The sequence below is a fragment of the Drosophila obscura genome, unplaced genomic scaffold (genome assembly GCF_018151105.1).
Source record: "Drosophila obscura isolate BZ-5 IFL unplaced genomic scaffold, ASM1815110v1 contig_192, whole genome shotgun sequence".
NCBI classification, from domain to species: Eukaryota; Metazoa; Arthropoda; class Insecta; order Diptera; family Drosophilidae; genus Drosophila; species Drosophila obscura.
In genome coordinates this window covers 3,204,311-3,229,458 of record NW_024542781.1, presented here as the reverse complement: position 1 = coordinate 3,229,458, position 25,148 = coordinate 3,204,311, and the positions used below count along the sequence as shown (strand labels likewise).

The window sequence follows — 25,148 nt, the reverse complement described above, 5'->3', positions numbered from 1 at the left end:
TTCAGAGGCCGTAAAATCAGCAGCAAACTGCAGTGAAGGTAAGCAAACAAACCAACAAACAAACAAACAAACAAACACACAGATACAAACCAATACCAACAAAGATACAATCACAAACATATAGATACATGTACATATATACACACACGTACCTATAAGCATAAGCCAAACAACCAAAACAACCCACAACCCTCTGGCGAGGGAGGTTCTCGGGGTCCGTCTCCCCAATGGTCATGTTTACTCAAACTCAAACACAAATGCTTTCATAATTTCATACCATCCCTACCCCACTCCACTCCACCCCACCCCACCTAACCTCACACACACACGCACATACTAAACACACCCACAGATACACAAATACACGCATAAATCTTCAGCTGGCGCCATTTCACTCCTTCGCTGGAACTATAAAAGCCCCAGCCCCACCGTCTGCGCTGGCAACCTCCTCAGTAACATCAATGTTTTGCTTGTTGTCGTTTGCTTTTCCATTTCCCAGCTCCAGCTCCATCCCTAGCCCCTGCCACTCTACTCCATTCTCCAACTGCCACCCCCCTGTGGCAAAACCCAGAGCCCTCCCGAAAACCCCCCCAGGACAGCAGCATCCTTCCAATTACTCACACATTCAACGAGCACTCATTTAAACGAAGCACCCAACGCTTACAGCATAACGTCAAAGTTAACTCGCTGGAGCGCAAAGCATGGCCAGGAGATGGGTAGTGGCAGTGGGGTACATACGCAAAGATGGAGATGGAGAGAAAGCGAGAGAGACAGTGTGTGGCATCCACTCGTGCCACACTGTTCTGCTCGTGCGTTCGTGCTGCCCGTTCGTGCGTCCTCGCATCGGGCATCCTTTTGGCACTCCACCTCCACTCTGGCAAGAACGCTCGCTGATGATGTACCATGGGATGGTGGTCGGAAATTGTCGGATGAAATTATCAGAATTTATGTGCGGATACCTATATACGTACATATATTCGAATTGATATACAATTCCTATGCACACAACAATTAACATTAAATTAAATCAAATTTCGAATGTGGAAATGTCATTTACGAAACAGCTTTTGAGTGACAAATATTATCTACAGCCAATTCGAATCGATCTTTCTCGGGAATGGGAACTTGATTACAGTTTTACCGGCGCTTGCTTTGTATATTCGAACCACTTTAAAAACCTAGAAACAATTTTACAATTCTTTTTAGAGTGTTAATTTTCAAATGGGTGTTTTAAAATTTTGAGTTAGTAGATTGATTCTTAATCCACTTACATTCCAAAATTGTATTAGAAGAGATATCCCGAATACGGAATGCAACCTCTTGAACGTTTAATTTTGTATGTATGTAAATGTAAAAGCTATTCCAGTTCCAATTCAACACCAATCCGTAGTTTCCATCTATTCGTGGCACTGTACACTCCCACATACACGGGCAGGGAAACCATTATCGGCACAATGTGGGAGGATTGTTGTACTTGTGAGAGTATGCGGGTCCATTCCATTACAACATTTCGAATCTTGTTACAGCATTGACACAGTGTGCAATCGTCCTTTCCTTTTCTCTTTTCTTTTCTCTGTTCTCTGTTGTTCTTTTTTTGTGTGCAAATTTACGTGTTTGTATGTATTGCTGTGTGTGTGCGTGTACTCGTATATATATATATGTATGTATGTGGGCTACTATGTTAAAAGTTTTGTTTCACCATAGTGAATGGCCACACCCCCCCTTCGAGCATCCCTACCAGCAGCCCTCATTCCAAACCCATCCCATCCACCAATCTCTCATCCCTATCCAAATACGCCAGCAGCAACTTGTTTGTGCTCCTGCATGTGAGAGTAGGGGTGTTGATATGTACGTGTGTGTGTGTGTGTGCAAGGGCCGATGGTAGGGGGTGTCTTGGAAAAGTTTTTGGCTTTTTTTTATTTTCTTTTTCTGTTATTTAATTGTTTTTGTATTGTTGTTCTTGTTGTTACGTCTCGTGTTTGACTTCTGAGTTGTCGTTGTAGTTGTCATCGTTCTTCCATAGTCGTTATGCTCTTACGTAGAAGATATTATGACTCTGAGCAGATGTTTGCAACGCAGACATAAGAAGTGTAAAGAACAAGTCCCCTTAGCCGGACTACTTCCGTAGCTATGTGTGTTGGAAAAGTTATTTGAGGGTAAAGCCTATAGAAATTAGTTTTATTTTATGCTAAAATTAAAAAAAAAATTCTTGTCTAGAGTATAATTTTCAGACTATTTGAATGGGCTCCTCTATAGTGGAAATTTTCTTATTCCTATTACAACTTCAAAGTTATCTAGCTGAAACTCTAACCAGGCATGTCTATTCGGTTTTATATTTTTCTGAACCAACAATAATCCCATCCATACATACTAAGTACTAGCAGCCAAAAAAGCGAACGATTGCAAAATTAATTCATTATAGGAAACTGTTTTTTGGAAATCTTATTGGTTTCTGGATATATTTCAACCCAAAATTGAAAACTACAGTTATCTATGTTTTAATATCGGAATAAATTTGCTAAAAATCGAGTCGCTAAATCATACAGAACGATGGATCGAAACATATTTATAGTGAGATTAAATCTATGATTTTTATCACAATGATCTAAAAAACTTTTTAAAATTGCAGATTCTTATTTATAGATTAACTAAAAGGAGTTTCACCAGACCAGACACAAGTATCTGTAATTTAAAATACATCCTAATAGCTCAGCTAAATAGGGTATCAAAAGGTTCTACCCACAAAAGGTAGTGTTCTTTTCTTGTTTCTGTTGTTGCCACTTGTCGTGGCAACTTCGCTTGCTGTTCGTGTATTTGATAACTTTCGTTTTAACTGTCAATGACGGCAATTGAAAGTTGCCAGATTGTTGCAAGCTCTCAACCAGCGTTAGAGTCCAGGGCTCGACTTTAAATGGAACTTTTTTCGGGCAAAGCTTTAAGAGAGAGTTGGCTGGGGGCGTCACGAGGGGGGGTGGCGTAGTGGGCAAAAGGATTATCCCGCAGCATCCGCACCCCACCCACTAGATGGTAGTAAAAACACTCACAAACACACACACCCACTTGGATAAAAAGTGGAAACAGAAAACACACACACAAACACACACATTTGTCAAACGTAAAACTATGTTGGGGATGTCGCTCTGGCAGCCAGCTGGGCGGCCAACTTGACACACAGATGCCACCCAGTAGCAAGCGCCACCTCCTCCAACATTGTAGATATGTAAGTATGTATATGTATATATACATATACATATACGCAGAGTCACATAATCCCCACGCACACACACACATAGCACATAGTACAGAAACTCACAGAGGGAGAGCGAGGCAGTGCGAACGAGATGGATGGACAAAAACACAGTTAGCAATTTACTGTATTTCTATTATGTATGAATTTTTCGTGTGTGCCAGCAAGCAGCATTACATCTTCTCTTCTGTTTTGTATGTTTTTTAATACTCTTATTTTTGTTGTTGTGTCCTTTCATTGGCAAATGGCAGCCCAGACTCCTTAATGCCGTGCATTATACAGTTATACACACGATTACACCAAAAAAGAGAAAAACTTTCAACTAAAAGAATTTGGTTGCAGTTTTAGGAAACTTTTTTTGTCAAATATTTTTACTACTACTTGGACTGGATTTTCTCTATGTTTCACATCACTTTTCTTTCTTTATTGCTTTCATTTCACACGACGCTACCTTTTGTTGTTTGAAAATCATCGAAATATCATTTAATTTATTTTATATGTAGATATATAAACGCGTTTATTTATTTATACCTATGTATATGCATCGAGTTTTTGAACGTTAAAAGTTTATTCAGTTTTGCTTCTTGTTTTGCCGTTGCTTTCCTGTTCTATCTTGTCTATTTGTGTGTTGTTTTTTGTTTTTTGTAGTGTAGAAAAAATTAAAAACGCGCCGTTGGTATAAAAATGTTTTTAGCTAATGCGATTTTAACGTTTTGCATGCGAACCAACAACTATTTTGGCCAAGTGCGCGCTGCCAAAGCAGAAGCTCTCTGAACCAACCGAACGGCCGACGCGACGAATGCCGATGGATGCTATATATATGGATATATGTTTGCTGGCGCAGCGCGCAAAGATAACGGCTGCTCTGCCACGCTCTGAGAGATGCTACGGCGAGATACAAATTGTTGTTTGGATGCTGGCGGCTGCGCAATAATCACACCTGCCAGCATTGCCAGATGCGACTCGACTCGACCGTTTGACACTCACAGCGAACGCTGCGCGCCGGATTCAAATCGAAAACCGCTCGCTGGGATCTTGTTTGTCGCTGTAGTAATTCGAATTTATGACTTAACTGGAAAGGGGAAATCATAAAAAGAACAGCAGCATTGATCACGTGAACCACCACTCTCGTGTTCAGGCAGGCCAGGCCAGGCGGATGCGCAGGCAAACGGATAGGGTACACACGTTTCACTTGTGGGATGGGAGGAGGCGCAGGCAGACGACGCCGGGTCTTGATGATAACGAGCACTATTGAAAACAACAGTTTTCGAAAAACAAATACAGTAGGAACTCGCTAAGAGCTATCATGATCAGTAGAATAAATCAGAGGAAGTTTAGTTACAGTAGGGGGACATGCCTTTGAATTTATTTAAAAAAGAAGCACCCAAGGAAATGGAAAGATTTGATTTACTTTAGACAACAAAAAAGATTTTGTAGACATTTTTAGTCTACAAAAAAATATAACAAAATTATTGGAAAAATATCTAAATGGAATTTAAGTTTGTAATTGATAAATATTTTTAATTAAGTGCGAAACCTATTATCTCCAATTTGTCTCGACATATCACGAGTAGGTTCCACTGTTCACTGTACTCGACAAAATACAAAACTATGTACAGGCAAGCCAGCGGCAGCGATCGCCGCTGAATTTTTCCTTTATCAGGTCAGGCTGGCGGCATTGATGACTTCTTACGAAATCGAGCATCTCATTATGAGTAGATGCCTGAGGTTCTATAAATATCGCAGGTCTCGTGCCAGACGCTATCAGTGGCAAGGGAAACGTGAACCGCAACGCATTGACAGTACGAGTTTAGCAGCAATAATGATGAGCCTGCAAGTCGTCCCATTCCTCTTCTGCCTGAGTGCGCTGGTCAGTGGTCGAGGTAAGTGAGCTCACAGTCTGTAAATCTTAGGGGTTAACTAACGGAACTGTACCTCCCTCCGTAACTAGTGCTGGACACTCGGGAAACAGAGCGACGCATGCATCCGCTCTTCTCGGCGGGATCCGCTGGCAGTCGTCTCAAGCGAGCCATGCCCATGATCGTGTTCGATCCTCTGAAGGCGGAGGAGCAGTACGCCGAGTACTGGCAGGGACTGGCCCATCAAACCCTGGATCAGCAGCTGGAGAGCAAGCTGAGGCTGAACACCCATCTGGCCAAGAATGTGATGCTGTTTTTGGGTGACGGCATGTCCATACCCACGCTCACGGCGGGACGCGTCTACTTGGGCGGCGAGGAGAAGATGTTCTCATTCGAGGAGTTCCCCTATGTGGGCTTGAGCAAAACCTATTGCGCCAACATGCAGGTGGCAGACTCCGCCTGCACGGCCACCGCTTACCTCGGGGGAGTGAAGGCCAATTACGGCACGGTGGGCGTGAGTGCGGCGGTACAGGTGAAGGACTGCCTGGCCCAGGCTCAGCCGGCGCACCATGTGGCCTCCATTGCCGCGTGGGCCCAACGTCAGGGAATGGCCACGGGTCTGATCACCACCACTTCGGTGACGCATGCCTCGCCGGCGGGAATATACGCACACTCGGCCAATCGCAACTGGGAGAACGATGCAGAGGTGATAGCGGACAACGGGGATCCCAGCCTCTGTCCGGACATTGCTGCCCAGCTTATAAACAGTCCGGTTGGCCAGAAACTGAATGTGATCCTGGGCGGAGGGCGCCAGAACTTCCTGCCCAAGAGCGTAAGGGATGCTAGTGGTGCCCCGGGGCGACGACTCGACGGACGCAATCTCATCGAGGAGTGGAAGCGCCAGCACACCAACAGCGCCCACTACGTCCAGACGCGACGCGAGCTTCTTGGCCTCTCCAATCACACCTCCAGGGTGCTCGGCTTGTTTGCACCCTACCACATGCCGTACCACCTGGACGCCGATGCCGAGGAGTACCCCACGCTGGAGGAGATGGTGCAGGTGGCCATGGATATACTGGAGCGGCAGAGTGCCGGACGGGGCTACTTCTTGTTCGTGGAGGGCGGGCGCATCGATCATGGACACCATGACACGCTGGCCCTGCGTGCCATTGACGAAACGGCTGAGTTCGACAAGTCCGTGCGATGGGCTCGGACCCACAGCAGCACCGATGACACTCTGATCGTAGTCACATCAGATCACTCGCACACCATGTCGCTGGCTGGTTATTCTAGCCGCAAGAACGACATCTTCGGGATCAACAACGGCCAGCTGGCGGCGGACGATCTTCCATATGCAACGCTCAGCTATGCCAACGGACCCGGCTACAACTCCAACTATCTTCGAGAGGGTGGAGCCGTAAAGCGGCAGAACCTGCGAGCAATCAACATGAAGAACAAAGACTTTATGTTCCCCAGCACGGTGCCGCTCGAGTCGGAGACTCATGGAGGCGATGATGTAGCCGTCTTTGCCAGCGGACCCTATGCTCAGCTCTTCACTGGCGTCTTTGAGCAGCACTTTATCCCCCATGCAATGGGCTATGCCTCCTGTTTGAGCGATCGCAATATGTGTGTGGATGGAGGCATGGCGCGGAGACCGCGCTAAAGCGGTTCTCACAACTATCAAGAAATATTGTATTATTCTCAATTAAGAGCATTCTCTAGGCTAATTTATATGTAAGGGGAGGGATACTTAAATATATAATTGAAAACTGAATTATTAATTCTGTCTTTGTTACTTTTTCAAATTTGTGAAACTCTTTTCACACTTCTAATTCGGAAACAAAATTTTAACAGATAATAGGGTATATAAATGTCCATACTCAGTTTCATTTCGCACACACGTGGAATTACAGAAATATAAAATTGATATGTAGAAAATGTGTAGTTACCGTGTAGCTAGCATGTAAAAAAAAAATATTTTTATGTAAATTTTTGATGAAACCGTATTTTATAAACAATCGAATAAAAAATATTACTTAAAATGACCCAATCTTGTAGAAAATTGAATTATCAATCGAATAAAATGATTTGTTAGTTGCTGAGGCTCCTAGCTAGCTAATAATATTTAACGGAATATGAAAATCGAGAAAATAGACTTTCGATCGTGAAAAAGGAAAAACTAACCCGTTGTTGACCATTAAATATAATTAATTTAATTTATATTCATACTATATCAGAACGGTACAAGTATATATGTATGTGTATATATGTATTGTGCTGGTCAGTTATATCACACAATAGTGATGAAACTTGACGAATCTTGGCGCAGGTTTAGTAAAAGATATCGTGATTTTTATACCCGTACTAAAAAAAAGAGTTAAGGGGTATACATATTAGATTTGTGGTAAAAGTGGATATGTGTAACGCTGAGAAAGAAACGTTTCCGACCCCATAAAGTATATATATTCTTGATCAGCATCAATAGCCGAGTCGATATAGCCATGTCTGTCTGTCTTTCTGTCCGTCTGTCCGTCCGTCCGTCTTGTTGAGCGCCTGGATCTCAGAGACTATAAGAGTTAGGGTAACCAAATTTCGTTTCCAGACTCATGTGATATCACACTGCTACAAGTGTATTTGAAAATTTCGCCACGCCCCCTTCCGCCCCCACAAAGGACGAAAATCTGTGGCAGGCACATTTTCAAAGATACGATAAAACAAAAGACGCAGTATCGTAGAGAATGACCATATCTACCAGATTGACGAATTCGAATTAGATCGGATCATAATTATAGCCAGAATGAAGAAATTAGTTTTCTGTTGGTTCCGCCCCTTCCCCCTCCCTTTTTTAATTCTAAAATTCTAAAATATCATATGCTCAAAAATGTATATGCTGAATGAGTACGGGTATAAGTAGAGTCGCGTCCCCAGATGTGACTCACACGTTCCTTCTCGTTATGTATGGAAAGAGAAGGGATAGGATGGGCTCTACAACGAGAATATACAAACAGTATTATTTTCCGCGGCTTAAATGAAGGTTTATCCCTGTTTAAAAAGAGGGTGGTTAAGTGGGCTATATCCTTTCTTTCTTCGGTATATTTAAAAAATGATAAGGTATATTTTGGTATGTTTCTTTAACTCAGGCGGTAGAGCTGTCAAACGATTGATAGTTGAGCCATAGAAGGTTTTGAATGTTTTGAAAAGCAATCGATACTATCGTGATAGTATCGGGCTCAAATAATTATTAAGAATTAATTATTTTTTTGTTGATATTTACTGGTTACTAACCTGATTAAATAGAGCGGGGTTAAGCTATTTTTTTTTCGCTTCTGAGGTTTTTGAGGTTTCAGTCACACTCGACAAAACAAATCAAGTGAAATATTTATTTTTCCATACATACATATATTTTTGAAAATGACCGCCAAACTCATTTAGCGCACAAAACATACTGACATTTTTCGCTCTCAATTCGTGGTGGGCTTTCAAAATTCGCTCTCAATTCGTGGTGGGTTTTCAAACCCACCTCTTTTCAGAGGTGCCCTCATTTTTGTGATGTGAGCAAAATGTATCTTACGGGAACCGTAGCAACAATGAATCGCGCGCCCCAAATGCTTACAGAAAATTTCGAACGATTTGATTGGCTGAAAGTTGAAAACGCGTTGGAACGGTTGAATTAAAAAATTATCAATTGATATTTTTTTGATACTGAGCGGACTTGTGAAGAAGAATATTCGGCACTATATTCTTGTTTCATGGTCGCGCGAACATTTTTTTGGACTTTGCCCAGAAAACCACCCTAAATGTTTGCTGAAAATTTCGAACGATTTGATTGGCTGAAAGTTGAAAACCCGTTAATTTTGTAACGGATTTTATATCGAAAAGTATTTTTTTGGTACAAAAAGTGGCTAAGTGGAGGCCAAGTCGGATCTGGCGTGGATTTATATGGCCAAATGAAATTGGCGGACTCCCAAGATAAATATAAATGCACGTACGATTCTCAAATTTAACAAGATCGCACTTCAATACCTAACTTTCTCTCATCACATATGTCGCGGGACGATAGTTTGTATCGATAGGTATTTTTAGTACATCTGGTATATTAAAATGGATGGATTTTGAGCCCTGGAATGAACGGGCATATTTTCGGCCACGATGAATTGCCGCCATATTTTAAGCTGCACTTTTGTATTGTCGCGTGGTTAGAGCAGGAGGAAATACTGCGGTAAGAATATTGTGGGACTTCTAAGAGGTTATGTGACCATCCTTTCTTATCTAGAATAAAACGGGCTTACGAGAAAACCTGCTTCTCTGGGAGTATATCGGCCGTTGAAGGCAACTCCGTGGGACCACCGACATGACTTTTATTCGCAGTCCTAGGCAAGTCGACTGCAAGGGCAACTTGCGCTTGAGTACAGGCAGTCAGCCACCTCAAGTAAGAGAGTTGCCAGAGACGCGGACAGCGTAGATTGGACGGGCCGCAGACAGCGACCCAGAGTAGACGCAGACAGCGCCGATTAGCTGGAGTACTGGGCAGAATAGAAGGATGCAACATTCTCCCAGACGAAGTAGCCGGTTGAACGAGGAGCAAGCGACTCCAACAACAATGAGCGCGGCTTCCCAACCTGGAAGTAGTGGTGCAGGAAAGAAGCCGCCAAAGCCAAAAGTAACATCGGCGCCGCTGATTCCTAACCCGACCACTGCTGTTACCGTAGTAGCTTCCCAACCTGGAAGTATTACGACCACAGCTGGAGCTTCAGTACCAGGACAGGCCCAGCCACCTCCAACCCAAGATCTCTTGGAGAAATTGCAGCGTTGGAGAAGGAGCTGGAAGGGAAAGAGCCCGAAACAACGTGAACACTGCCACCGATACCGTAATATCGAGCGATGTCGGGGTGAGTAGTGCGGCGTCACTGCTGACGCCATCTTGGAGCGATACGCCATTTTCGATTAGTAGCGATCCGATCCCATATAACGGAGTCGGTGCGAGCAGTGCAGCATGTATGGAACCACCATCATGTAGCGGACCATCGCTGCTTATGAGCAGCAGCTATTTTACGCCATTTTGTGCAACCAGCACCGCCCAGACAGCGCGTGGAGTTGTGCCGCCGGGTATTGGGATCCATAACGTCATAACGCCGACTTCACTAGCGGGGTCCTACGCCTGGACGACACCGAATGGAAGCAGTGGAAACTATATGCCACGCAAGCTTCCAGATCTGCCAGTATTTGGAGGTCAGCCAGAAGATTGGCCGATCTTCTTTGTGCGTTTACGGAAACCACTCACGCGTATAATTGTACTGATCTGGAGAATAACCAACGCTTATTGAAGGCGCTGAAGGATGAAGCTCGTGAGACCGTCAAGTCGCTCCTGATTCATCCAAGTAACGTCAGCGCTGTGATCGAGCAGCTGCGCTTTAGGTATGGCCGACCGGAGCAACTTATACGCAGCCAGCTAAATGGAATTCGAGACGTGCCTTCCATTTCGGAGCACAACCTGGCGAAGATTGTACCCTTCGCAACCCGTGTGAGCAATCTCACTGCCTTCTTGCAGTCAGCGAAGGCAGATCAGCATTTGGGGAACCCAACCCTCATGGAAGACCTTGTAGCCAAGCTCCCTACAAGCAAACGAGTGGAGTGGGCAAGGCATGCCGCTTTAATATTACCCTTTCCAACCATTGTCCATTTTAGTTCGTGGTTGACGGAGTACGCCAACGTGGTATGTACGATCATGGATGTCGAAGGGAAAGAACCAAGGCGTCGTTTGCTGCATGCAAGCATCGACCAAGACCGAGGCGAGCATCAAGCAGTCGATTCAGATGTTGTCCAATATGTGGAGGACAACATGCAGTTAAGGACTGCAGTGATTTCAACGGAGCTACGCCACCAGACAGGTGGAGGCATGTGAGGAGGCATCGACTTTGTTTTTCGTGCCTACGAAGTGGTCACATGACTAGTTCCTGCAACAAGCATGGTGAGTGTCAACTCAACGGGTGTCGGAAGAGGCATCACCGTCTGCTGCATGGTGTGGATGACCAGCGAAGAAGGTCGCCGCAACGAAGCAGTAACAGAAGTTACAGCCAGCGGAACCAGCAGTCAGCTGTTCCTAGACGTAGCCTGGACAGAGGGGCGCCACAGGCAGTGGATGCGCCAGTACAGAGCAGAGGGGCGCCGCAGGCAGCGGAAGGGCCCGTACAGAGGATGCACAAGGATGCCCGCCTGCCAATGAGGCCCTACAGCAATGTGGTGCCGAAACTGCTCATTGGACTGGATCACGGACACTTGGGACTTCCACTTCGAACGAGACGGTTTGCCAGACAGGGACCATATGCGGCCGCAACCGAGCTGGGCTGGGTTGTCTTTGGGCCGACAAGTGGACAATCAACTACGCCGAGGTCCTGCTTCCTAGCTGTTTCATTGGATGACACTATTCAGAGAATGGTGGAAGACTATTTTGATGTTGAGAACTTTGGTGTGCTTGCGCCACCAGTCGCCGGCAGCGACGACGTGCGGGCGCGAAGACATTGGAAGATACCACGGTGAGAGTGGGGCAACGTTACCAAACAGGTTTATTATGGAAGGATGACTACATTGTGCTTCCACAAAGCTATGACATGGCGTACAAGCGGTTGGTCAACGTCGAGAAGAAGATGAAGCGCAACGGGCAGTTCGCGCAGGAATACACTAGGATCATCAATGATTACGTGTCTAAAGGATACGCTCGACGGTTGAAGCCTCATGAGGTCGCAGTGGAAAGTGGCAGGCTATGGTATCTGCCACACTTTGGAGTAGAAAACACAGCCTGCTCGCCAAGCGCTGCGCATTACGTGAAAACTGTAAATGCTGAACAGTTTCGTCATTCGGATCCAAGAGCAGTTAAGGCCATCATCGATTGTCATTATGTGGATGACTATGTGGACAGCTTTGCTACCGAGAGCGAAGCCATCAGTGTATCTACCCGTAAAGGGATACATGCGAACGCTGGATTCGAGCTATGCCAATTTTCATCCAGCTCACCCATTGTGGAGGCTGCATTGGGTCCACCAGGACGAGGCGAGAGCGTCGGATGGGGTGAGGCTGAACAGAAGATTCTGGGAATGTGTTGGCAAGCAGCCACAGATGACTTCAGGTTCAATGTGAAGTATCATCGAGTTCCAAGCAGCGTATTGAACGGCGATCGAGTCCCTACCAAGAGGGAGTATTTGAGCTTGGTCATGTCTACGTTCGATCCCCTGGGATTCTTGTGCTGCCTCATGATAACAGCCAAGTTATTGCTACGAGAGATTTGGAGGCAGACGATCCAGTGGGATGAACCACTTCCGGATGAGATATACAGAGCCTTTGTGAATTGGCGCAAGGAAATGAACACCGTGGGACAGTTCAGAGGCCCTCGCCATTATTTCGGGAATGGACTCGTGCGAGCTATAGAGATGCACGTCTTCGTGGATGCAAGCCAGTCTGCATTTGCGGCTGTGGCCTACTGGAGGGTCACTTATGAAGATGATAACGTGCTGGTGAGCTTCGTATGTGCCAGACGAAGTGCGCGCCCATGAGAACAATGTCAATCCCACGGCTGGAGCTGCAGGCAGCAGTTCTTGGAACTAGGCTGATGGACACTGTTAAAAGGAACACAGTGTGGCCATCAGTGACATCGTGTTATGGACCGACTCCAAGACGGTGCTAAGATGGATTGGTAGCACCCACCGCCGATATAAGCAGTTTGTCGGCAATCGTGTGGCGGAGATCTTGGAGTCGACGAAGGTATCCCAATGGAGATGGGTGCCAACAGCCGACAATGCGGCGGATGACGCAACACGTTCGCAATGCCACGTGGACCTCAGCCAGAAGTCACGTTGGCTAGGCGGACCAGCATTTTTGAGGCAGCCAGCGGGCAGCTGGCCACAGCCTGAATCTGGAACTGAACCAGGTCCGGATGGTAATGACGAAGAGGAGATGCCAAGTGAGTTTTCGCTTGTTGGTGCGAACGACTTTTGTATTTCCTTTCAGAGATTCTCGAGCTACAGTAGGCTACTCAGGACAACAGCCTGGGTCTTAAGGTTCACGCGCTGGTGCCGTGGACAAAGGAGCGAGCTCGAGAAGTACGGCCTTACTGCATCAGAGTGTGAGGCCGCGGAGAACCTGTTGGTCAGACAGGCACAACGTGAAGCGTTTCCAAACGAGATGCGGTCGGCAGAAGACGGCAAGATGGTTGCCGGCGGGAGCGACACTCGAGGACTGTCACCCTACATAGATGACCTTGGAGTTCTGCGAGCCTATGGCAGAGTTGATGCCGCATTTTGCATGCCGTACAGTGCGAGGAGGCCGATAATTCTGTCACACAGGCACAGTCTTACGGAGATGATTGTGCATCATTTCCACGTCAAGATGAAGCACCAAAATGTGGATGCTACGATTACGGAGATCCGGACGAGGTTCTGGATTACGAAGCTGAGACGTGTACTACAAAGGGTGATCTCAGCATGCAACGTGTGCAAGTTGCATAGGGCGCGGCCAACGCCGCCAATAATGGGACCCCTGCCGGAAGATCGCTTGGAGGCCCATGGTTGGCCGTTCAAGAATACAGGACTGGATTACTTCGGACCACTGTTGGTGACGGTGGCGCGTCACAAGGAGAAGCGATGGGTCGCCCTGTTCACTTGCTTGACGACCAGGGCGATTCATCTGGAACTGGCGTATGACCTGTCGACGGATTCCTGTATAATTGCGATACGGAATTTCGTCTGTCGTCGAGGGCCAGTACATAGACTACGCAGCGACAACGGCAAGAACTTCGTGGGAGCTGACAGGGAGGCCAGACGATTTGGTGACGTTTTCGAAATGGGAGAGTCCAGGATGAGCTGTCGAGCAGAGGTATCGAATGGGTATTCAATTGCCCAGTGAATCCATCTGAAGGAGGAGTCTGGGAACGCATGGTGCAGTGCGTCAAGAGGGTCCTGCGCCACACATTAAAAGAGGTGGCACCTAGGGATCATGTACTGGTGAGTTTCCTGATCGAGGCGGAGAACATCGTGAATTCGCGTCCGCTTACCCACTTGCCGGTGGAGGCGGACCAGGAAGCCCCGCTAACGCCAAATGATCTGCTCAGAGGAGTAGCTAACTTGCCGGACACGCCTGGCGAAGATGTGGAGCTGCCCAGGAGTGCGCTACACGCAAGCAGTGGCGTATAGCGCGACTAATGAGGGACCGTTTCTGGAAGAGGTGGGTCTTGGAGTACCTGCCTACACTCGTGCGCCGAGAGAAGTGGTGCCAAAGGACGGAGCCGATTCGCCAGGGTGACGTGGTCTTCATCTGCGATCCAGCCTTGCCGCGAAGAGAGTGGCGTAAGGGCATCGTGGAGGAGGTCTACAAAGGAGTTGATGGAGTCATTAGACGCGCTAGTGTGCGCGTGAACGACTGCGGCCTATCCAGGATTATGATGCGTCCCGTCTCCAAACTGGCGGTTTTGGATTTGAGTGAAGCGGTTCTTCACGGGTCGGGGATGTCGCGGGACGATAGTTTGTATCGATAGGTATTTTTAGTACATCTGGTATATTAAAATGGATGGATTTTGAGCCCTGGAATGAACGGGCATATTTTCGGCCACGATGAATTGCCGCCATATTTTAAGCTGCACTTTTGTATTGTCGCGTGGTTAGAGCAGGAGGAAATACTGCGGTAAGAATATTGTGGGACTTCTAAGAGGTTATGTGACCATCCTTTCTTATCTAGAATAAAACGGGCTTACGAGAAAACCTGCTTCTCTGGGAGTATATCGGCCGTTGAAGGCAACTCCGTGGGACCACCGACAACATAAATAAATTTTTCTAAAAACAGGAGCGCTAGAATGGCATTAGATTGTGGCTGTTGACATTCGCCAGGCTAAAAGGCATCCTATCTAGGGCCAATTTTTGACGCACGCGACATTCATTGAGGAATTGGATGAAGTTATTTGTTCAGGGCTGAGATCGCCAACTTTCAAGTAATATTAAACTGAATATCAAAATTGACGAATTTCATATCACAAAATATCATGGTATGGCAGCCCGCAGCAACTACGAATTGCACGAGTCTGGCAGCGCCACAAAACGACGTCACATTCGTTTTATATTGTTTTTGTTTGAACCTTAATATGTAAATAATGCAAGAACTTCTGAAGACTTGACAATCTTGTAGAAAATTTATGTATCTATCGGATTAAATTATTTGTTTAGGGCTGAGAGTCCCAGCTAGCTAGTAATATTAAACCGAATATCAAAATCGAGGAATATCAACTTTTAATGTTTTGAAAATAAACAATCGATACTATCGTAATAGTATCGGGCTAAAATAATTATTAAAAAACCATTGAAACCTTTTAGGAACTTGTCCATTGTAAATTTTAGATGCCAACTGTCGCAACGACTGTAGCTCGATACTGTCATGATAGTCGCAAAACCGTCGATAGTAGTGGCTTGCAGTAAAATATCGATACTATCGGTAGCCCCCTCGATGGTTTGACACCTCTATTTTATCGAGAAATTGTTTACTAAAGACATCTAAAGACATTTAATGGAAATTTACTAAAATAAAGTGAGTAATAAACGCATAGACTAGGCAGAAATTAATTCATGAAATGTGCGCAGTTGGGCCAAAGTTGGAGCGGTGTGCGTGTCGTGTGTTAGCAACCAGTTTAGTGGACTTGCGCTCCAGAGAGATAATTCCCATGTGTGCGCGTGTGTGTGCACTTGTGTGCGTAATAAAAACAATAACAATTTACACGCAATGCAAAACATCCAAAAAGTTTGATCATTTCGCATCCGCCATCCGCCATTGCAGCATTGCTTCCCAACACTTTTGCTTTGGGGATTACGTTGTCCGACCGCTGGCTAGCATCATCATTTCAGGGCTCGCAGCTTGATTTATTAATAATTATTGTCTATACATATCTATGTACATACTACTGGGCGCCCCGTCATTCACCTTGACTTGTGTGCTGTGCCAGGTGGAGCGTTGCGTCGCGTCGCGTCTGTCCAAAAGTCCATTCGCCGCTCAAATTGTGATTTTTGCTGCGCTTCATTTCACATGTGGCTCTTCAGAATAGTCAGTCATCCAGTCCAGCTCGATCGTAATATAACACGTCGACAAGACAATTTAGTGGCTATCGATGGGGATGGCTTATCAGCTGCCACAAAAGATCCAGCGATAAGCGAGCCACTGGCTTCCATTCGGACATTATGGCCGACAATATGTCTCAAAGAATCAGATATACTATGAGAGAATGTAGGCAAATATTTGACAAACGCTGCTGCTGCTCTTTATGACTAATTCTTAGGATATTGTGATCGTGCCAAAACTTGAGAGATTGCTCTTGTGGCTCTTTAGATAATATTTTGTTGGTTTAATTAAAGATTCCGTATAACAAAGCAATTTTTGTGCTCCCCCTTGGTGCAAGACCTTTAAACCTGATTAATCGTCAATTTTGATACACATACACAAAGGTACAGCGATATACATATGTATGTACATATGCACCGATTCCTGTTTAGTTGTATATTTTCTATTATTAATTGCTGCTCGCCAGTGATCAAAGTATTCGCTCGCTCGCTCTCGTGCGCCACTTACGCGGCGTTTTTGCTTGGCCTCTCTTTGCCAATTTTGCTTTGGATTCGGTTTAGTTATTGTTTTTGCCTTGTGCCGTGCAGTTTGTGCAACCTTTTCGGGGGTTTACTGTCTCTGGGTAAATGGATTGAAACATCTTTAAAACTAGCCTATTATTATAATAATATACATATGTATATATAGCTACAACTCTACGCTTCTTCGATTCCCTCTCGCTCCCTGTCTAGCACTTTCGATTGAACTTTGTTTCGACTGGGAAATGTCCCGCACACACACCCAATTGAATTGTTTTTTAGTCGTTTTCGTGGTTTCCAATCAGATTTAGCATACAGTTTAATTTGTATTTGATATATATAAATATATATACAACAATATCAGACGACTCCTATGGGGTATACGATCGATTACGTTCGTTTTTGCTATTTCGCTTACTCTAAAGCCTACTCCTATTTGGTCTCCAGCTGGGGCAGATGCATGGGCAGTGGATCCAGTGCTGCACCCGCTGATGCTGCTGCTTCGGCACGATCAAAGCAGAGAGCATGACGCGGTGAGGTCATCAGTTGACGCACCCCGAAGGCCACATCTTCGAAGCTGATGCGCTCGCTGGGCTCCAGCTGCCAGCAGTTGAGCAGCAGCTGGTAGAGATCCCCATAAACATAGGCGGGCTGTGCAGGACGCACAGCCGCTCGAATGGCGTCCAAGAGCTGCTGACTGCTGGCCACCATATTCGCATATGGGGTGCCGCCGAGGGCGCAGCACTCCCAGGCCACGCAGGCCAAGGCCCACACATCCGACTTGCTCGAATGGTGCTGATGATGGCGCAGGACTTCCGGGGCCAGCCAACGGCTCTGGTCCAGCTGCTCGCAGCTGTTGTGGATGTAGTGCAGCGGTCCGAAGACGCAGAGCTTCACCTTCGACTCGGCGTTGATGTAGACGCTGTGCGAGCACAGCTGGCGATGCACCACCCGGCAACTGGCGAGGTATGACATTGCATTGGCCAGCTCATAGATCCACTGTAGAACCAGCTGCTCAGAGAGGGAGCTGAGTCGCGGAGACGACGCCACCGTCTGGCGGCTCTCGAGGAGTCGTCTCTTCAGGCTCACGCGCTGCAGTTCGAAGACCAGATAGAACCAGTCGGGACTGGCCGAGATGCCATAGAAGTTTAGCAGATGCTGATGCCGCTCCAGTTGCGAGAGCTGCCGCAACTCCCTCAGCAGCTGGGCCTGCGCTATCCCATTCAGTTCATCCAATGACAAGATGTGCAGGGCGCAGTCCTTGGCCGAATCGTTTGATGAAAACTTTCCCGATATGATCTCTCCGAAGCGACCCTCGCCAATCACGTCGTTTACATTCAGGCGGAGAGCATTGCGCGGCAGACGATCGAATCCGTCGACCAGCTGCTGCAGCTGCTGTTTAAAGGTCTCCAGCGAGGGCGGCGTGGCCAGTTCCTCCTCCACCAGATAGCCATTGTTCTCGCGCTCAATGATCGGCGTCTGCAAGGTCATCTCGTGGCCATTGCGTCCTCCCAGCCTGCGACCGCTGCAAGTCTTGTAGCGCAGATAGAAGTACGCGATGAGGCTGAGCAGCAGACAGCTGCCGAAGATTACACAGGTGACGGCCAAGGCCACCACCGACGACTGACCCTTCTCGAAGGTGGCATAGCTGAAGTCGTCCAGTGAGGTGGTGTGCTGACCGTGAGTGCTTCGCGTGTACACAGTCTTGGTCACGCCCTCCAGTTCGCTCACCTAAAGATCACAAGAGGAAGCTAGAAACGAATCAGCTGGCAGCTCCATCGGGGAATACTCACCACTCCCAGGCTCACGTGCACATGGACGGCTGACTGCTCGAGCGGGGCATTGCGGTAGCGTCCATAGAGCTTGCCATCGCCCACCACAAACCGGCGATTGCGGTTGTCCTCCGGCCTGTCGTAGTCCAGCTCAGCCGCAATGTAGTAGGGTGTTCCATCCTGTTGTGACTGCTGCCAGCTTCCCAGCAGCTGCTCATCGAATGGCTGGCTGAGGGCATCGTCCACGTACTCCACAATGATGAGGAGCTTGCTCACCGGCCCATTGTCGTTACGGACGGGGGCCAGTTCCACTGTCAGGGTTTGATCTGCACGCGTCAGAATCTTGGGTTGTGGCGGGGCTGGACTTGGGGAGCCCACCTCCGTGCTGGCCGCCAGACTGTCCTGGCCACATTCCGTCTGTCCCGGCTGCTGTTGCTCCATGCAGATGGCCCGCACCGTCACGTTGTAGAGCGTGGCCGGATGGAGGTCCGTCAGCTCGAACTGCGACTCGGTGCTCTGCACCATGAACTCGGGCTGGGGGAAGGCAGGCAGTGATGAGTAGGTCTTGACCACTTTGGCGCGTATCAGAAAGCTGGCTATCTGCTGGTTGGGCATGACGGCCTGTGCTCCGGCCAGTAGCAGCTTACGCGGCTCATAGGCATCCCAGGCGACAGTCAGACTGTTCTCGGTGCGATTGGCAACTCGCAGATGGTGCGGCGCTGGCTGTCTCGTCAGCGTGGTGGAGTAGTACGAGTGGACACCGACGCCTCCGCAGTACTGGGCCTTGTTGGCCAGACACCGGGTGTTGCACAGCTGCTCATCCTGCTGATCCTGCGGCTCCAGGGCGTTGGCACAGAAGCATTTTTCCGCCGCCAGCACGGCATAGTGATGGTCCTGGCGCTCGCAAATCTCGATGCAGGTCTGCGGCGTCTTGGCGTACACCGATTCGTGCTGCAGATCCGTGCGTGCCGTGTAGCAGCCGACGTATAAGTACACAGGAGTCTGCTCGGACGCACAGGATGCCCCCGCCCATAGCCAGAGCATGGCCACGAGGCAGGCGACCAGCCGCTTGGCAATTGGAACAGGGCGGTGTCCGCATCCGCATCTGAGTTCGAGTACGGGTCTGAACTGCATGCTGTCTGAATTGCGAGTGACCCTCGTGGTGGTTTTCCAGCAGTCGAGGAGCACCCTTCCTTGATTAAAGCTAATTAAACACTTTTTTCGAACCCAATTTAGGTAAATTAAACGCTTATTCTCGTTTTCCTTTGGCCGCTCAACATTTTTTCAAGCGCTGCTCAGAACACATAGCCTCTTGCCTCTTCTTCTTCCCGCCGTTCTGTTGTTGGTGGTTTCTCAGCAACCATTTCGTTTCCAGTTGACTAATCGTTGGCTCTGCCGGCGTCGACGCTGGTACAACTGTTGCTGTTACTTTTCAATTTCGTTGTTTACATCGCTATAAAGCAGTCCGTCAGGTGTGTGCGACAGAGACAACTGGTTCGCTGTGGCTTTTGACTTTTGATCGTACGGTTTACGCTGGCATAGAGCTGTGCTTGTCGCACACCTGTTTGACAGCCCAGCCGCCTGAGCTCGACTTGAGCAGGTAAGGTGTTGCCGCATTTGGTCATGGCATTGCCAGGCGTGCTGAATATTTTTTGAAAATGCTGCTCCGCGCCAAAGTCTGGCCTTTAGCCATATACCATATACCATCATCCGCAATGTCCAATTTAATTATGTGGCAATGTGTTAATTGTATGGACAGTCGCGTTGCGACTTTGCGTGGTTGCAACCGACAGCTGCTGCTGCCCCAATTGTGCCCCAACATGTGCCATGCGGGCAGAGTTCTCACTCTCTTTTCCACCGCTTGCTCTCACTGATCGCACGGGGGTCGGTCTCTCTCAATTTCACTGCCCATTGAGTAAGCGCTCCCATGACTTGCGTGTTGTTTTTGTGATTTGGTTGACAGCGCTGGTCGTACCGCTGCCGCTGCTGCTGCTGTCTTTGTCGTTTGTCACCGATTCTAATTCAATTCAATTAAAGAAAACATATTGTTTTTTAAGGTGAGAATCGCGTGTGTCTGGCATAATTTCCAGATCCGCATGGTTGTAGTTGCTTCTGCTGCTGCTGCTGCTCCCGTAGTGGTACGTGCTCTGTGTCTGTTTTGTTCTTCATTCCCAATCGGATTCCAAACCAAAACCATTGGCCAACTGCGTATCGAAACAAAAGTTGTCGACGTCATCAACGGCGCAGCAAATGAAATTAATGTTAATGTGTGTTGTGTGAAGAATGCAAGTGTGCATTATTTAACCTCTCGCCAAACCAACGATCCACAGAATAGATATAGGAGTATAAAGTGTTTCTGCGATACAACTGAACTTTCCCTGACATCGGGGCACATCCTCCTCCATTTACATCTGCTTCTGACAGGGCACATACACATAGTTGGGTCTATTTTTGGCTGCCTCTCATAATTGCAGGCCGCTGCTCCGTGTCTCGTGGCGGTGCCAAAAATTGTACATACCTCGCCAGAGGGGGCACGGCAGCAGCTTGCGCAATTATGGGTTACAGTTTTTTCGAAATCTATGCTTATTAGTGATTCTCGTCTCTGTCATTACAGTTGAACGCCCCAAAAATCCAAACATTTTTGAAGCACTAAAAGGAATTATATTCTTTTACAAACACACACACACAATCCGCGGAAAGATACGAGGATATTGCAATGGGCGGCTCGGCAGTGCAGGTTATCAATGCATCCGAGGAGCACACATTTGTGCTCAACGAGGATGCACTCAGCGAGGTGCTGATGCGGGAGGAGGTCAAGGATCGCTTCGTGTGCGTGGTGTCCGTTGCAGGCGCCTTCCGCAAGGGCAAGAGCTTTCTGCTGGACTTCTTTCTGCGATACATGTACTCAAAGGTAAGTCGGCTGGTAGTCCATTCCATTATGAATGCTTATCTGTAACACTTTTCTTGTAGTATGTACGCCACGATGTGACAGACTGGCTGGGCGATGAGGCGGCGCCTCTGTCGGGCTTCTCATGGCGCGGAGGCTCCGAGCGCGACACCACTGGCATCCTGATGTGGTCCGACATATTCCTGCACGACTATCCCAATGGCGATAAGATCGCCATTATTCTGCTGGACACGCAGGGAGCCTTCGACAGCCAGAGCACAGTGCGGGACTGCGCCACGGTGTTTGCGCTGAGCACGATGCTGTCCTCGGTGCAAATATACAATCTCTCACAGAACATACAGGAGGACGACCTGCAGCACCTGCAGCTGTTCACCGAGTACGGCCGCCTGGCGCTGGCCGACACCGGCAAGAAGCCATTCCAGCGCCTGCAGTTTCTGGTCCGCGACTGGAGCTTCCCCTACGAGGCGGAGTACGGTGCAATGGGAGGAGATAAGATACTCAAGCGCCGGCTGGAGGTGTCCGATAAGCAGCATCCGGAGCTACAGTCGCTGCGGCGCCACATCTCGTCGTGCTTCACCGAGGTGGCCTGTTTCCTGATGCCACATCCGGGCCTGAATGTGGCCACCAATCCCAAGTTCGACGGCCGGCTCACTGACATCACGCCCGACTTCAAGAACAGTCTGCGCACCCTGGTACCCATGCTGCTGGCGCCAGACAATCTGGTCTACAAGGAGATCAGCGGTCAGCGGGTGCGTGCCCGCGATCTCATCCAGTACTTCCAGTCGTACATGAACATCTACAAAGGCAACGAGCTGCCGGAGCCCAAGAGCATGCTGGTTGCCACGGCCGAGGCCAATCATCTGACTGCAGTGGCCGCCGCCAAGGAGCTGTACCAGCAGCTCATGGAGGAGGTATGCGGCGGCACGCGTCCGTACTTAAGCACTGCCCACCTGGAGACGGAGCATATTCGGGTCAAGGACAAGGCCCTGTTCCAGTTTGCCTCCAAACGCAAAATGGGCGGCGAGGAGTTTACCGAGAAGTTCCGGCTGCAGCTGGAGGAGGATCTAGAGGAGGTTTTTGTCAACTACAAAGCGCACAACGAGAGCAAGAACATCTTCAAGGCGGCCCGCACACCGGCCGTGTACTTTGCCTGTGCCGTCATCATGTACATCCTCAGTGGCATCTTTGGCCTGGTCGGTCTCTACACATTTGCCAATTTCTGCAATCTGGTGATGGGCGTGGCCCTGCTGACTCTTGCCCTCTGGGCGTACATCAGGTAAAAGCATATCCCAAAACACCTTAAAGAGACTTCCCAATCAACTGAGTGACTCCTCTATCCTTTACAGATACAGCGGAGAGCTGAGCGATTTCGGGGGAAAACTAGATGAGTTTGCCACGCTCATGTGGGAGAAGGTAAGTAATTGATTTATTATTCATTTAAATGGGATTCAAATCCATACATTTTTTCCTCTTGCAGTTCATGCGACCCATCTATCATGGATGCATGGAGAAGGGCATCCATCATGTGGCCACGCATGCCACCGAAATGGCTGTGGGAGGAGGCGGTGCTGCCGGCTATCGCTCCCAATCATCGGTGAATGCCTCAAATGGCAAGGTGAAGCGTTCATGAGAATACGCCCAAGCATCGCAGCACAAAGCGCAGCATCAGGCGACCAGCAGTAACAACAGCAACAGCAACAACAACTATAATAATAATAACAACAACAATGTGGCATACAAATTAAGAAAAAATAGCAACAAAGGTGGAGCTGATTTCATCGAGAGCATTTGGCGCAGATTTGGCGGCAGCGGCACCAGCAGCTCCACGAACTCAAACACCCCGTCTCCACCAACGGCCATGGCCCCGCCGCCAACGGTCGCCTCTAGCAGCAACAACAACAGTCGCAAGAAACGCAAGCCGAAGCGCAACTAAATGAGTCTGTCGATTGGTATTGGTGCGGCAACCCCTTACCGGAATCCATCCTCTTTGAAAGGAGGGAATCCGAATCCGAATCCACTCCCTGAGTTGTATAAACCGATACTTTATATAGGATGAAAGAAAGGAACCTGTTTTTATATTGCATTAATTGAAGTGTAGTTGGTCTATATATTACTTATAGTTAAGAATACATAAGTGCATCATTAGTAAGTGGCTCGTATCTGTTGAGAGAAGTGAAATTTTAAATTGTTTTTTTATATATACTCGTACCATACACGATATGCGTCTGTACACGAACGGATATATGAAATCTAACGCTGTAATATACAAAAATCGCTAACGAATTTAATTCTGTTTAATATTTTTCTAATCTTGATCTTGCCTCCTCACCTCACCGCACCGAACCACCTGATCCACCTCTTCACCATCCTTTTGTCATTCGTTTGATAGAGAATTCCATAAGCAATCTAATATTGTATTGTATGTATAAAACAAAAGTGCACTTTGTTGTTGGCTGGTTTGCTAAGCGCCTCATTTTGCCACCCGTTTTGTTATTAATCTTAGTCTCTCCTCTTTAATAAAGAAGAAAACAAATAATTAATTAAACCATTGCCACCCATTGAAAATTAAACACAAAGGCAATGCAATGCTGGTTTAGGTCTCTAGTTTATGTTGTGCAGTAAAATTAAAATAATTAACTCTTGGTTTTGTTTCGATTAAACAATAAACGTGTATGTACTATATGATAACTGATTAGCTCAGTAGCAGTTATGGCCATCGACAAAATAAACGAAAACAAAATGCATTTTCCACTTTCTATGACAGACTGGCTGCAGCATTCTCCCGATGGATTGCTACACTCCCGGCACTTCTTGGCCCTGCCACGACGTTGAACGTTGCAATGCTGGGAACTCAGTTACTTTTCGTGTATATGTATATAGTGAAACAGTCGCAATGCTGGTATAGGGCTTTTGTTTAATTACATATTACATTTGTAAAGTTTGTGTGTAGTATATGAGGCAAGAAGGAAACGCAAATGCAATTGCTCTTTGAATCTGTTTGGGTGTAACTAACTGGTTGCCTCCTACTTCTTGTCCCCATTGCCACAGCACTTGCCCTGTGCCGCTGAGTCATCCTTCTTCTTGCAGCATCCACCTGAAGCGGGGGCATTGGCTGGATTGCAGCCACATTTTCCAGGCTTCTGGCACTTGCAGCTATCGCAGCACTTCTCGGGAGTGCATTTGCAGTCTGGAAAATGCCATGGGGTTAGATATACATATCTAGGATCCAGGAAATACGAATTCGACCACTCACCTTTTTCACAACCAACGCAAGGCATTTTTCTTTCTTTTGTAAGTAACAGTATGAAGAATTAAAAGAATTTTCCTTTTTCCAATAGAAAATTAAAATAAATTCTGTTAAATTTAGCAAATATTTTGTTCCTTCACCAAAGAATGCCTAAAAGTGACTGACTTCTGTACGTACACGTAAGTGTCTCCGGTTGCTGGGGCGACACTTCCCAGGAATTTGATAGCGCATGCGTTCGATCAGAATGGGAATAGAGAACAGAACACGACGACGACTCTCCCTTGTCCGGAGGTAGCAACAGGTTTACGTAGGAAGGGAACAAGAGCCACACCACCCCAAAGAAATAAGTGCAGAGGCATTCAATTCAATTACATATCAGTTAACTTATATTCTCTCATTGTTTTGTTTTGTTTTGTGATTTTAGTTTCCGTTTTGTTTTTTGTTTTTTCAACACATTACATTGTAGATTTCGATCGTATGCTGGTGTTTACTTGGCTTATGTCTAACAA

General features: G+C 47.3%; 4 protein-coding genes across 6 annotated transcripts; 2 read left to right on the top strand and 2 right to left on the bottom strand.

Annotated features, from left to right (window-relative positions):
• Positions 1–4,675: 4,675 nt before the first annotated feature.
• On the top strand, positions 4,676–6,878 carry LOC111065544 (alkaline phosphatase). The gene is made up of 2 exons (XM_022353771.2): positions 4,676–5,130; positions 5,199–6,878. Exons 1-2 carry the CDS (start codon positions 4,929–4,931, stop codon positions 6,767–6,769), a joined length of 1,773 nt encoding a protein of 590 aa, XP_022209463.2. The 5' UTR covers positions 4,676–4,928; the 3' UTR covers positions 6,770–6,878.
• Positions 6,879–15,572: 8,694 nt separating this feature from the next.
• On the top strand, positions 15,573–24,132 carry LOC111065605 (atlastin). 3 transcript variants are annotated; one of them, XM_022353850.2, is made up of 5 exons: positions 15,573–15,669; positions 21,099–21,395; positions 21,455–22,668; positions 22,739–22,805; positions 22,870–24,132. In XM_022353850.2, exons 2-5 carry the CDS (start codon positions 21,201–21,203, stop codon positions 23,020–23,022), a joined length of 1,629 nt encoding a protein of 542 aa, XP_022209542.2. In that variant the 5' UTR covers positions 15,573–15,669; positions 21,099–21,200; the 3' UTR covers positions 23,023–24,132. The 3 variants fall into 3 exon arrangements, with proteins under 3 accessions (XP_022209542.2, XP_022209543.2, XP_041449517.1); XM_022353851.2 differs by lacking the exon at positions 15,573–15,669 and adding an exon at positions 16,750–16,816; XM_041593583.1 differs by lacking the exon at positions 15,573–15,669 and adding an exon at positions 20,462–20,541.
• LOC111065604 (putative tyrosine-protein kinase Wsck) lies at positions 17,025–20,040 on the bottom strand. The gene is made up of 2 exons (XM_022353849.2): positions 18,506–20,040; positions 17,025–18,443 (listed from the first exon to the last, which is right to left on the bottom strand). The coding sequence occupies exons 1-2, from the start codon at positions 19,616–19,618 to the stop codon at positions 17,145–17,147; spliced, it is 2,412 nt and encodes an 803-aa protein (XP_022209541.2). The 5' UTR covers positions 19,619–20,040; the 3' UTR covers positions 17,025–17,144.
• A 9-nt stretch (positions 24,133–24,141) lies between the features above and the next one.
• Positions 24,142–24,711, bottom strand: LOC111065606 (metallothionein-3). Its single transcript, XM_022353852.2, has 2 exons — positions 24,646–24,711; positions 24,142–24,579 (listed from the first exon to the last, which is right to left on the bottom strand). The coding sequence occupies exons 1-2, from the start codon at positions 24,668–24,670 to the stop codon at positions 24,416–24,418; spliced, it is 189 nt and encodes a 62-aa protein (XP_022209544.2). The 5' UTR covers positions 24,671–24,711; the 3' UTR covers positions 24,142–24,415.
• Between the last annotated feature and the right edge of the window lie 437 nt (positions 24,712–25,148).